The sequence below is a fragment of the Sinohyriopsis cumingii genome, chromosome 8, assembly GCF_028554795.1.
Source record: "Sinohyriopsis cumingii isolate HCF-2022 chromosome 8, ASM2855479v2, whole genome shotgun sequence".
Lineage (NCBI taxonomy): Eukaryota > Metazoa > Mollusca > Bivalvia > Unionida > Unionidae > Sinohyriopsis > Sinohyriopsis cumingii.
The window spans coordinates 34,899,887-34,914,419 of NC_142968.1; the positions used below are offsets into that span (position 1 = coordinate 34,899,887).

General features: G+C 37.3%; 1 protein-coding gene across 2 annotated transcripts in view; it reads left to right on the plus strand.

Moving 5' to 3' along the window:
- The first annotated feature begins 3,110 nt into the window (after positions 1–3,110).
- The window catches only part of LOC149793281 (glutamyl aminopeptidase-like), a 109,800-nt gene continuing 98,377 nt past the window's right edge, over positions 3,111–14,533 (plus strand). For both annotated transcript variants that reach the window (XM_089967263.1, XM_089967264.1), the window contains exons 1-3: positions 3,111–3,243; positions 5,973–6,603; positions 10,525–10,801. In XM_089967263.1, coding sequence (XP_089823389.1) covers positions 3,132–3,243; positions 5,973–6,603; positions 10,525–10,801 — 1,020 coding nt within the window. In that variant the 5' untranslated portion in view covers positions 3,111–3,131. The remainder of the gene's footprint in view (positions 3,244–5,972; positions 6,604–10,524; positions 10,802–14,533) is intronic.

Below are 14,533 nucleotides of genomic sequence, written 5' to 3' on the forward strand. Positions count from 1 at the left end.
GGAACATGACCTTACTGTATGGCTTGTTTTACTCCTGAGATATTTTTCTATTCATGAAGTCATCGTTGACTTTTCTGCGTTGTACCAAACTGAGATGCTCCGAAACGTGCGATTTTCACGAATTTTGTCTCTTGAGACAAGTGCATGCACATCTGAAAACCGGTGAAAAGATGTACATGTACCATGTTTGCGACTTTACGACGCATCCCTTATTGAATTAGAGAACAGTGGTAGATGCAAAAGTAAGTAACATCAAGCTCGCGTCGAACACCTGTGCTAACAGCTACCTCGTTTGGCGCTCAGCATTAAGAGTTTAGTATTAGAACTGGTCGGCCTGGTGTCAGGATAGTGACTGGGTGAGACATTATGCTACATGTCTGCGGCATATTGTCAGAGCTAGACATCACTGACTGCCACACTGAAGACATCGTAGCGATATGATTGAAAATTGTTTAAAGCTACGTTAAAGTCCAAATCACACAGGCACACAAACAAACACACACACACATTATCCATATATGTGAACTGTTTATTATAAGTGAAATAGTTTATTGACATATGTGAAGAAATATTACGACATGAAACATCATCAACAGTAGTAGAACTGACGTAGAGCTACAACACTGTCCAATTCGTAATCCTTGACTGTGGGAGTATCTGGAATCAAGTCACAATTAGTACTTCCTGTTCAGTACCATAAATCTAGTTCTAGTCAATTTTTAGAACATTTTTTCCTCTCTCATTCTGATGGTGATATAAGAGTTATATTTATGCATTTTGGTAGGGATTTAAAGGTAATTGTTTATTCTTGAGTATATGAGCTCAAGGTGTGGTTTTCCGTGTGTATTTCGGCGACAGTGCATAGTGAGTAATAAGGCCTTGGTGATGATCCGGAAGTGAAATCTGTGTTCTGTTTACATGCTGCTCTGTTGACAATCTAGCCTCTCCAAAAAATGCAGGTCAACCTTTGACAAGAACTTCACAGTGAAGTCATATTTGAAGGTATTTTAGATTAACATGTGATTTGTATTGATTGTCACACGGTGGAAAGATCAGTATTGAGAAACAAATGTAGAGAACATATAGTAAAATTGATTGTGTTCTATGTCCATCTAACTCTGGGTGGATCAGGTATAGCGGTACCAATTGCGCAAGTCCAGGTGGGCAGAGCTTAAGGTATAGGAACATTGTATTTCGAAATAAACAACAAAACTAGCTGTGATTCGTGCATTATGTAAGAGTTGTACTTTCTGTTAGGCTTAAAAAAGAGTTGTGCTTCCTGGCAATATGTGAGATTATGTTAATTCCTATCTAGATGATATTTTGTATTTTTTATGATTTTTTTTTTTAAATGTGGTATACATGTCTGAAACTGTGCCTGTTGTGACTAGATAACTCTTACCCTTGTCTAGTTCCAGCAGAGTTATCTCTCTTAAATGCAATGGAGTAATAATAATAATAATAATAATAATGAGGACTTTGTAAAGCGCCTAATCTTTAGAAGCTCTAAGCGCTTTACAACATTAGACAAGATAATAATATTATTACAAAAACAAACAACATAAAATTAGAAAAAAACATTAAAAAATAGAAACATGCTGAGAATATTTCAGGTAGGAAACATTATTTGTCTTTAAGTTTGTTCTTGCAGTCGAAATAAGTGAGTTTTGAGAGCCCTCTTGAATGTGATCACTGTGTCTTTGTGTCTAAGTTCAGTGGGCAATTCATTCGACGTTGCTGGGCCCTGGTATGCACGCTGTCCATGTGACTGTTTTCATAATGGGAATAATGAGTATACAATTGTCAGAAGAGGAGGGTAAGTATCTTGCTGGTGTGTACACATGGATGAGGTCAGATAGGTATGTTGGACTAGAGTCCGACAGTGAAATGTAGCACAGAGAATAAATTCTGTGTTGTAATCAGAATGGCCTCAGTTTTACCAACATTCATTTGCAGCTTGTTACAAGTCATCCATGATTTCACATCAGAAATGCACCTCTCTACACCTTGGGTGGTAGCATCAACTTCAGTTGGGTGGCTAGATTTGTATATTTGGGTGTCATCAGCGTACAATTGGTGAGACACTGGATGATGATCTATGACACTTGAGAGCGACTGAGTGTACAAAATGAAGAGAACAGGTCCAAGAACCGACCCCTGTGGAACACCACAACATAGATCAACTGGGCTGGAGTGTATTCCATTTGCACATACAATTTATGTCCTGTTGACCAAGTAGGACTTGAACCACAGTAAGGCTGTATCATGCTGGAGACGGTGAAGTAATATATCATGGTCTATTGTGTCAAATGCTGCAGACAAATCAAGAAGGGTGAGGACTGTAATCTTTCCGCTATCCAACGCAGAGAGAATGTCATTAACTACTTTTAGAAGAGTAGTTTCAGTACTTAGGCAAGGGCGATATGCATATTGTACATTGCTAAAAAGTCTGTTTGAATTTAGATGAGATAGATGAGATACAAGCTGGGATAGAACAAACTTTTTCTAAGATTTTTTAAATGAATGGGAGATTAGAAACTGGGCGGTAGTTCTTTAAATCGTTATGGTCTAGTGTTGGTTTCTTCAGCAGAGGCTTTACAATGGCAGTTTGAAAAATGATGGGAATTCCCCAGATGAGAGAGAGGTATTAATAACATCAGTTAGTGAAAGCAATGCTGGACCTAAGCACTCAAGCAGCAGTGATGTTGGAATTGGAGTACCTGGTTTTGTCCTTGTCAAATTAACAATCTAACACTGCTCTCTAGAAAAGCGTGTGACGTGCACGCAAAAGTAGGATAGAAAATATATTTATTTCCCCAGACATTAGCATTAAGGTCTATGGAAAAACAATTGGTACCGTGATACCACCAGTGTTTTAGGTCTGTCGGATATAAATTATTATAGTCGAAATACGTTCGCACCGCTTTTACATTTACCTAATAACATGCAATCATTTTTATATTATCTCTTTTCTTCTTTCTGTAAATAATAATATATAACAAGAATAGTAATCATATAAAATATTAACAATTTAACAATGATATCAACTGCAACATAAGTAATTTTCAGTGCAAAAAGCACTGACTGTACATCACGTCACCAAGAAAAACATTACACGGAGTAAGCCTATTATGTTAAAGAGGGAGGCCATCACGGATACAGCCATTAGGCACAGAAAAAGAAAACCAACGGCGGTAATCAACATGTCAGATAACGATGTTGAAGATGTTTCCTTTCTTCCCGGTATACACTTGTTTATTGACATTGCATTACAGTGACATATGTCATGCAAAGTATGTGTTTCACGTGGCAAGGACAAAATAACAATACGCTATCGATTCCAGAATATTAATTGTGTTGTACAAAATGCCCAGTCAGTTGAATGCCTTTTTATTTTCTATCATATTCTTTATATTTATCTCACTGCATAAGAAACATGTTGTTTTTTTTAAAATTATAACACAGTTTCTTTCCAGGTGTGTCCTGACATCTGCCAATGTATTCATCAAAAATTTCACAGAGTTATTGCCCCCCCACCCCCCACCCCGATATATAACAACTTATCAGCGTAGGATATTCAGCTCAGCTATACACATTATGCATTGGCATCTTTTTACAAAATATGTTATACTATACTCTGTGTGTGCAGGAATTTACGTTTCCATGCATCCAGGTATTAATAATGCCAACTTGTTTTGAAAAATGTGAAAGACTGCCATTATGTGAGATGTAATATGACCAAGTTTAAGACATGAGATCCAAGCTTGGAATGGTTTGAATTCTGAATAAGTCACTGTTGTTGAAATATTATATTTGACTTTTATATATAGTTTTAAACATTTTGGAGTCTCTGAGAGTCACAAACAAGTAAAAACCCTCTCTTGGAATTCACGAGCACATGTCATCAACAAAACAACCAATTCCACACTAATGGTTTCCAGATCATAAACATCAGAAAGTACTCACAAGAAGCCAGACCTCAAAACTTGTGTGTGTCTAACCTTGGAATATACCCGCAGCATTCTCCCCAAGGCATTTACTGTAGTGGTCCCGCTACACTATCATTTCAATCTTTGATGATTGAGAACCCACAACAATGCCATGTGCTTTAATTATTCCCATTATCCATATAACATTAATCTGTTAAATAAACATAATATCAAATTCAAAGCCCTATTACTCAAATGACACCTGTTCGTACCTCTTCTAGGTTATATAATTAAGATAATAATAATAATAATAATGAGGACTTTAAAGCTCTAAGCACTTTACAACATTAGACAACACCTATAAGATTAAAAACATATAATGATATTATTACAAAAGCAGACACCATGAAATTAGAAAAACATTAAAAAAATAAAAAAACATGCAGAAAATATTTAAGGTAGGAAACATTATTAGGTCTTTAAGTTTGTTCTTGCAGTCGAAATAAGTGAGTTTTGAGAGCTCTCTTGAATGTGATCACTGTGTCTTTGTGTCTAAGTTCAGTGGGCAATTCATTCGACATTGCTGGGCCCTGGTATGCAAAAGAACGCTGTCCATATAACTTTGTTTTCATAGTGGGAATAATGAGTATACAATGGTATACTGTATATGCTAGCCTATAAGATGAGTCAAACTGCAAACAACAAAGATCCTGACCTGCTGTAGATAAAGCACCTGCAGATAAGGATCTGTGTTGTTTGTTCTGCTGGTTACTCCTAACAAAATTCACAGACCCAGATCTGATGGCACATTATGCAACTGCAGATCTGGGTCTGTGCAGTTTACAGTTGGACTTGACATATATATGAGTATCTACATTATATTTTATTCAGCCTGTCATGATTGCTGTGTGTACCTGAATACACTTTTATGTCTATATTTAGCATCAGTAACTGATTTAAAAGTTTTTCACCATACCTGTGCCATACTTACTTTGATACAGGTATATGGCAGTGTCATTATTATGGTACAATACAGTACCTAAGTCTAAGGCCATTTATTTTAATATAGACCCAATGGGTAAAACAGGTTGATGGTCCCTCTCTCCACCTGATATTTTGAATTAAATAAATTGCTCAAAATTTAATTTTGCCTATAGTTTAACTACATATAAATACCTTACAAATTTATTTCTGTATTCTTGCATTGCATTTTATTGGAAATTTACAAAAATTATATGATTAGTCTTGATGTGACTTGGTGATTTTTCGAAACCAAAGTGATGCATTTCTTCAGACCCAGTCAAGGTCATGCTTCTGAACCATCTGAACTTCTTTCTATGGAACTTTTGAGTTCATCATGGTATGCAAAGACAAGTTAGTCATTGGTGTATATTTAATTGTTAACATTCTTAAAAATGGTTACATCCAGCACTGTTGATACATTGTAATAATATAACCATTTTTACATTATTTTATAGTATGTACAAATTTAGTTCTTATAACTAACTTGTCATTATTATATCATTGATTTTGACCATTAAAAGATATCAGATACCATAACTACAGGGTTTTCAATAGGATTTTTAAGTGGGGAGTCCTTGCAGATGTATAATGAGACATTCTATTTTTAATATTATTTGGCAATCAATTATGTACAGTTTGGCATTAAGAGGTTAGTGTTCGGATTGGTCGACATGGTGTCAGGATACTGTGACTGGGTGGGACATCATACTACATGTCTGTGGCATGATGCCGCAGTGCAAGACATCACTATAAACTGCCACACTGCAGACATCATAGCGATGTGACTGAAAAATTGTTAAAGCTACGTTATAAATCTGAATCTCTCTCTCACACACACACACACAAACACACTTAATATTATTATATTACTATGTCAAATTATAGGAAATTATTCTGACAACAGTACAACTATGGTATGAAATTTTTCAATAGTTTTCATGGTAATCATCAAGTATTGGCATTCATCGAGTCAGGACTTTGCATTAGTGTCTGTTCAATGTTTTCTTTTAATTCTTTCAGGTGAAAGCCTTCACAGAAAAGCTGTATATGAGCCATCAGTTCCACAACGCTGTAAACAGTTCGTGTGTAGCCAGGGCAAGGCTACTATTGTTGCCATCTTCATTGGTTTATTTCTTCTTCTCATTACACTTATAGCTGCCTTTGCTCGACCTTCGCAACCAATCTGTGGGTCAGGATACAGCAAAATCAAGGAACATGAGACATCTGTGAATGTTCAGAGTGATGACTATATTGCCACAAATGGTAAACCTTTCCCATGGAAGAATGTGCGACTTCCAGATTCTGTTTTACCTATAGAATACAATATCTTCCTCCATCCAAATATATCACTGTCTATCTTTCAAGGAGTTGTGACTATTTTGTGTAAAGTTCAGAAAGAGACAGATTTTATTGTCTTTCACATCAAAGACCTAAATATCTCCGATTACAGTGTTAAATTACCTAACGGGCAAAATGTTCTGGTTAAAGAGAACTTGGAATACAAGAAAAATGAACAGATCTATGTCAGACTGGAGAGGTCACTACCAACTGGAACACAGTTTAATTTGGAGGTCAGGTTCTCGGGACAGCTAACAGGAAAATTATCAGGATTTTACAAAAGCAGTTACAAGACTGATAATGGAGAGGAAAGGTAAATGAAGAACAATAATGTATATTTACCTCCTTTCTCAAAAAAAGATACAGGAAATTTAAGTTATACTTGTCTCACCACATGTATAAAACTGAAGGTAAACTCCAAATACTTTATTGATTTTACTCATATATATATTTTTACAGACTTGTAACATCATTATTCTTTATATGCTGTCTTGTTTTACATGTTTCTCATATTTATTTGGAAGAGTTTATATTCTTAGGAGTATTGTGCAATTCTTCTGTTTAAAATTTTGGGAATTTTACTTTTCGTTGACCACGATTGTTCTGAGGTGCCATTAAACACTACCATTAGTACACACATAAATAATGCCATCATGAGAGGCATGCTACCATTACTACACACATGAATACTGCCATCATGAAAGGCACACTACCATTACTACACACATAAATACTGCCATCATGAAAGGCACACTACCATTACTACACACATAAATACTGCCATCATGAAAGGCACACTACCATTACTACACACATAAATACTGCCATCATGAAAGGCACACTACCATTGCTACACACATAAATACTGCCATCATGAAAGGCATGCTGCCATTACTACACACATAAATACTGCCATCATGAAAGGCACGCTACCATTACTACACACATAAATACTGCCATCATGAAAGGCACACTACCATTACTACACACATAAATACTGCCATCATGAAAGGCACACTACCATTACTACACACATAAATACTGCCATCATGAAAGGCATGCTACCATTACTACACACATAAATACTGCCATCATGAAAGGCATGCTACCATTACTACACACATAAATACTGCCATCATGAAAGGCATGCTACCATTACTACACACATAAATACTGCCATCATGAAAGGCACGCTACCATTACTACACACATAAATACTGCCATCATGAAAGGCATGCTACCATTACTACACACATAAATACTGCCATCATGAAAGGCATGCTACCATTACTACACACATAAATACTGCCATCATGAAAGGCATGCTACCATTACTACACACATAAATACTGCCATCATGAAAGGCATGCTACCATTACTACACACATAAATACTGCCATCATGAAAGGCATGCTACCATTACTATACACATAAATACTGCCATCATGAAAGGCATGCTACCATTACTACACACATAAATACTGCCATCATGAAAGGCATGCTACCATTACTACACACATAAATACTGCCATCATGAAAGGCACGCTACCATTACTACACACATAAATACTGCCATCATGAAAGGCATGCTACCATTACTATACACATAAATATTGCCATCATGAAAGGCATGCTACCATTACTACACACATAAATACTGACATCATGAAAGCCATGCTACCATTACTACACACATAAATACTGCCATCATGAAAGGCACACTACCATTACTACACACATAAATACTGCCATCATGAAAGGCACACTACCATTGCTACACACATAAATACTGCCATCATGAAAGGCATGCTGCCATTACTACACACATAAATACTGCCATCATGAAAGGCATGCTACCATTACTACACACATAAATACTGCCATCATGAAAGGCACACTACCATTACTACACACATAAATACTGCCATCATGAAAGGTACACTACCATTACTACACACATAAATACTGCCATCATGAAAGGCACGCTACCATTACTACACACATAAATACTGCCATCATGAAAGGCACACTACCATTGCCATTACTACACAAAAATACTGCCATCATGAAAGGCACGCTACCATTACTACACACATAAATACTGCCATCATGAAAGGCATGCTACCATTACTACACACATAAATACTGCCATCATGAAAGGCATGCTACCATTACTACACACATAAATACTGCCATCATGAAAGGCATGCTACCATTACTACACACATAAATACTGCCATCATGAAAGGCACACTACCATTACTACACACATAAATACTGCCATCATGAAAGGCATGCTACCATTACTATACACATAAATACTGCCATCATGAAAGGCACACTACCATTACTACACACATAAATACTGCCATCATGAAAGGCATGCTACCATTACTACACACATAAATACTGCCATCATGAAAGGCACACTACCATTACTACACACATAAATACTGCCATCATGAAAGGTACACTACCATTACTACACACATAAATACTGCCATCATGAAAGGCACGCTACCATTACTACACACATAAATACTGCCATCATGAAAGGCACACTACCATTGCCATTACTACACAAAAATACTGCCATCATGAAAGGCACGCTACCATTACTACACACATAAATACTGCCATCATGAAAGGCATGCTACCATTACTACACACATAAATACTGCCATCATGAAAGGCATGCTACCATTACTACACACATAAATACTGCCATCATGAAAGGCATGCTACCATTACTACACACATAAATACTGCCATCATGAAAGGCACACTACCATTACTACACACATAAATACTGCCATCATGAAAGGCATGCTACCATTACTATACACATAAATACTGCCATCATGAAAGGCACACTACCATTACTACACACATAAATACTGCCATCATGAAAGGCATGCTACCATTGCTACACACATAAATACTGCCATCATGAAAGGCACGCTACCATTACTACACACATAAATACTGCCATCATGAAAGGCACACTACCATTACTACACACATAAATACTGCCATCATGAAAGGCACACTACCATTACTACACACATAAATACTGCCATCATGAAAGGCACACTACCATTGCTACACACATAAATACTGCCATCATGAAAGGCATGCTGCCATTACTACACACATAAATACTGCCATCATGAAAGGCACACTACCATTACTACACACATAAATACTGCCATCATGAAAGGCACACTACCATTGCTACACACATAAATACTGCCATCATGAAAGGCACACTACCATTGCTACACACATAAATACTGCCATCATGAAAGGCACGCTACCATTGCTACACACATAAATACTGCCATCATGAAAGGCACGCTACCATTGCTACACACATAAATACTGCCATCATGAAAGGCACGCTGCCATTGCTACACACATAAATACTGCCATCATGAAAGGCATGCTGCCATTACTACACACATAAATACTGCCATCATGAAAGGCACGCTACCATTACTACACACATAAATACTGCCATCATGAAAGGCACGCTACCATTACTACACACATAAATACTGCCATCATGAAAGGCATGCTACGATTACTACACATATAAATACTGCCATCATGAAAGGCACGCTACCATTACTACACACAAATACTGCCATCATGAAAGGCATGCTACCATTACTACACATATAAATAATGCCATCATGAAAGGCACGCTACCATTACTACACACATAAATACTGCCATCATGAAAGGCACACTACCACTGCCATTACTACACATAAATACTGCCATCATGAAAGGCACGCTACCATTGCTACACACATAAATACTGCCATCATGAAAGGCACGCTGCCATTACTACACACATAAATACTGCCATCATGAAAGGCACACTACCATTACTACACACATAAATACTGCCATCATGAAAGGCACACTACCATTGCTACACACATAAATACTGCCATCATGAAAGGCACATTTTCACCACTCTTCCAAGATGGATAGTCTTGTTCATATTCAGTTTTCACCAGAACACTTCATGTCATGTCTAATTGGTCCTAAATGAAAATGGTGCAAATCCAATGTTAAAGATGGTTGGCGTGTCAGTTATCTTGAAAGTCTTCTTTATCATTTCTCTGAAACAAGAAGTTGTATCAGCATGAAGTTTATACCCTAAGACTTCCTATCACATATATTTTTGATGGCTTCAGTCTGATGATGATTCATTTATTTTCAGATACATTGCTACAACTCACTTTGAGCCGACTGATGCCAGAGCTGCATTTCCTTGTTTTGATGAACCCCATATTAAAGCCACCTTTCAGATGTCAATAGTCAGGGAAAAGGACTATATTACACTTTTTAATATGCCATTAAATCGGACTGAATTTTACGAGAAGGGATCTCTAATGGTGGACCACTTTGAAAAGAGTGTAGCTATGAGCACTTATTTAGTAGCATTTGTGGTATGTGACTACAAGAATGTGACCTCTCTTACGAAGGGAAATGTAAAGGTGAGATGCCATATTGTTATCTGCATTGTCTTTGGAATTTTAACAAAATGCTTCAATAAATTATTAACAAATTTCTTTCATATATTATATTCCATCTTAATTTAGTATTTTAATAGCTCTTCTTTAATGAATACACACATAGTGTTTGGCAGCATTCACTCGCATGTCCAGTTCTGTGGAGAGTGTATGGAATAAACACTTGTTTGATATGTAACCACTGATTAGAACTTCTGGACACAAATTGTCTGAAAATATTTTTATTTTCCCTGACAACTATCACTTAAGGTGATCCATTTGCCGTCTGTTATACATTTTAAAATTGTTAGCATATGTAAAATGGCGATATGAGACGCATTCCTTAACAAAAAATCCAGCATGCAACATGCATTTATGGCTAACTTGCAGTTTTTTGCTGCAAACTTCCTGCATTATTGTTTTTCTCATATAGATTACCTTTTCTGATAATGAATGCAGAAATTTGTTCAAAATCAAGTCATCCATGGACAAATAAATTAAAACGTTTTCTCTTCTGTATAAAAGATATACTTCTCCAAAATTTCTTAGCTAAAAAAAGAATAGTGGAAGAAAGGACTGTTAAAATATTTACTTTTATTAAACTGCAACATTTAAATCAATAAAATTATGCAAAACTTTATGTAATATGCTGTGGGTTTGCTTGAGTCATTATGTTGGCAATTAAAACAAAAAGTAAATTAACTATGAAAAAGTTAAACAGTCACAAGACACATCAGTCCACACTGTTATTGAAGAGAACACTGATCAGAAGCTATGGCCTGCATCACTTTTGCTCTTGCATTACTGTCCCTAATTTTATCAAAGACATCCTTTAGAAAGTTTACATCAGTTGGCTCAGGTTTATACTGGCCTATACACGGTTGTGTTTCAGGCTGAGAACTTGGCTGCCTGGCTTTATGTGTGAGATGCCTTGTTCCAGGACCTTTGTTTAACCAATACATTACACTTTCTACTGGCTCAAAGTCATTTAAACCAGGTCCATTGGCAACAATCCTCACCTAACTGATTAGATTTTCCGGCTGAGAGTACTGTGAAATGGGATTTTAATCTGGTTCATAGACAAAGATATCCTTTTACATTATGCTGTGGAGAAGATATCCTTTTACACTATCTGTGGAGAAGATGTCCTTTCACACTATGCTGTGGAAGGTGAAAGTGTAAAGAGCAATTGTACCAGTGTCTTCACATGCATAAACGTTTGTTCTTGGGATTAAAGTAGCTGAGAGAGAACAGGTAGTGGATGACCTGAATTTTGCATGGACACTCTCACCTTTAGGTTCTGCCATTCATCAGGAATGCTCTGTCTGATATCCTCAGGGAAAACACATTGGACAAAAGTATACAGGGAATCAACAGTTTCATTTACATACACAGCAAGTTCATTAAAGGAGTGTGTCCACACCCGGAAGTTGAATATTTGAAAGTGAGACAATGGAGGTTGAGCAAGATCCTGAAAACTGTTGACTCACTTGCTGAAGGAAGTTTTCAATGTCATTGTCATCAGTGAAGGCCTTTGGTAATGGACTCCTTCAGTTTTGATGTCTTGACATTGTCGAGTTTTGGAGTCAAACTGATTATAAAAGTCAAACTGACAGTTACCAGATGTCACTCCCTGGCATGCATATGTTGGTACAGTGTGTTTACAGCCTCACCCTCTGGCATCAGATGTTGGTACACTGTGTTTACAGCCTCACCCTCTGGCATCAGATGTTGGTACAGTGTGTTTACAGCCTCACCCTCTGGCATCAGATGTTTTTACAGTGTGTTTACAGCCTAACCCCCTGGCATGCATATGTTGGTACAGTGTGTTTACAGAATCACCCTCTGGCATCAGATGTTTTTACAGTGTGTTTACAGCCTGATCCTCTGGCATGCATATGTTTGTACAGTGTGTTTACAGCCTCACCCTTTGGCATCAGATGTTGGTACAGTGTGTTTACAGCCTCACCCTCTGGCATCAGATGTTGGTACAGTGTGTTTACAGCCTCATCCTCTGGCATGCATATGTTGGTACAGTGTGTTTACAGCCTCACCCTCTGGCATCAGATGTTTTTACAGTGTGTTTACAGCCTCACCCTCTGGCATCAGATGTTGGTACAGTGTGTTTACAGCCTTACCCTCTGGCATCAGATGTTGGTACAGTGTGTTTACAGCCTCACCCTCTGGCATCAGATGTTGGTACAGTGTGTTTACAGCCTTATCCTCTGGCATCAGATGTTGGTACAGTGTGTTTACAGCCTCACCCTCTGGCATCAGATGTTGGTACAGTGTGTTTACAGCCTCACCCTCTGGCATCAGATGTTGGTACAGTGTGTTTACAGCCTCATCCTCTGGCATGCATATGTTGGTACAGTGTGTTTACAGCCTCACCCTCTGGCATCAGATGTTGGTACAGTGTGTTTACAGCCTCACCCTCTGGCATCAGATGTTGGTACAGTGTGTTTACAGCCTTACCCTCTGGTATGCATATGTTGGTACAGTGTGTTTAAAGCCTCACTCACTTCAAAAATCAGATCATTTGTCTGCTGCAATAGCTGACTAACTGCAGTTAGATGCTTGAGGTCATCATTAATTGCATGTATTTACAAATTTAACCTGAGTAAGATCATCCAGAAGTTTCTTAGCTTGTCCACTTTTATCTGCAAGTTTTGAAGTCTCCAGGAGCTGCTCCAAATGGATGACTGTTGGCTTAAAGTCCATATAAATGACATTTCCAGACCTTCTGTAATGGCTACCCATCCAACTGACCTGATTTCAGAGTACATAATTAATTCACTGGCTCAGATTTCTGACATTTTCTACAGATTATTCCTTTTAGGACTGAAGGAATACAATTGGTATAATAATTTGACTGTCTGTTCAAACTGACCAAAGTAAGGGAATTTCTTGGCAGCATCCAAAACACCAAGCTCCAGTCTATGTGCTACACAGTGCATTATGGTAACAGGATTATCAACAGTGTCTGAAAGCTTTTTAGCAAAACAGCATTCTTTGCTCCCATGTTTATGCTTGTGCCACCCATTTTGACACAAACAAAGTGAGGGCTATAATGTGTGTATATCGAGGTTACAAAGTTCTCGCTTAATTACAAGTACTGTAACTGGACTTTCATGGTCAGGGTCGGTAAATCTAACAAGGCTGCATTCTTGGTCTATAACTGCTTAATCAGTACTTGCACCTGAGGATGGATATGAATTTAGCTCTAAATGTTTTAATCTTTGACATTTTTCTGTTGATCAGTTCCAGGATCAACTCCATTTTTTTTAAAACCTCAAAAATAAATTCAGAGTCTGAAAATATTTTCTCTGCTTTGCAGTGTTAAATAGCTTCTTATAATGCTTATTTTGGCTTCGTTGTATTTATGGATCACTCTGTCCAAATCACCTACAACTTCTTTTTTCTCAGATTTGGCTGTTTCATTATCAAACTTTAGCTGACATGTATTGTGCTTTGCACTTTTTTGGTGTTTTAACATGTATTTCATTGTGTTAACCTGTCCTGCAAACAATCAACTGGTTTTATGGCCTGCAGTTGAGGGTTATTGTATCTCTTACATATATTACAAGATGTGATTGTTCAGTCTTTATTGACCTTGAGCCAAGGAAATTCCTGCAGTTCAGAATCTTTGAACTCATTTTCATTCTTTTATCATATTCCCTGTCATAGTCAAGTGTAGTTTTAGCCTGTTTTGCTGAC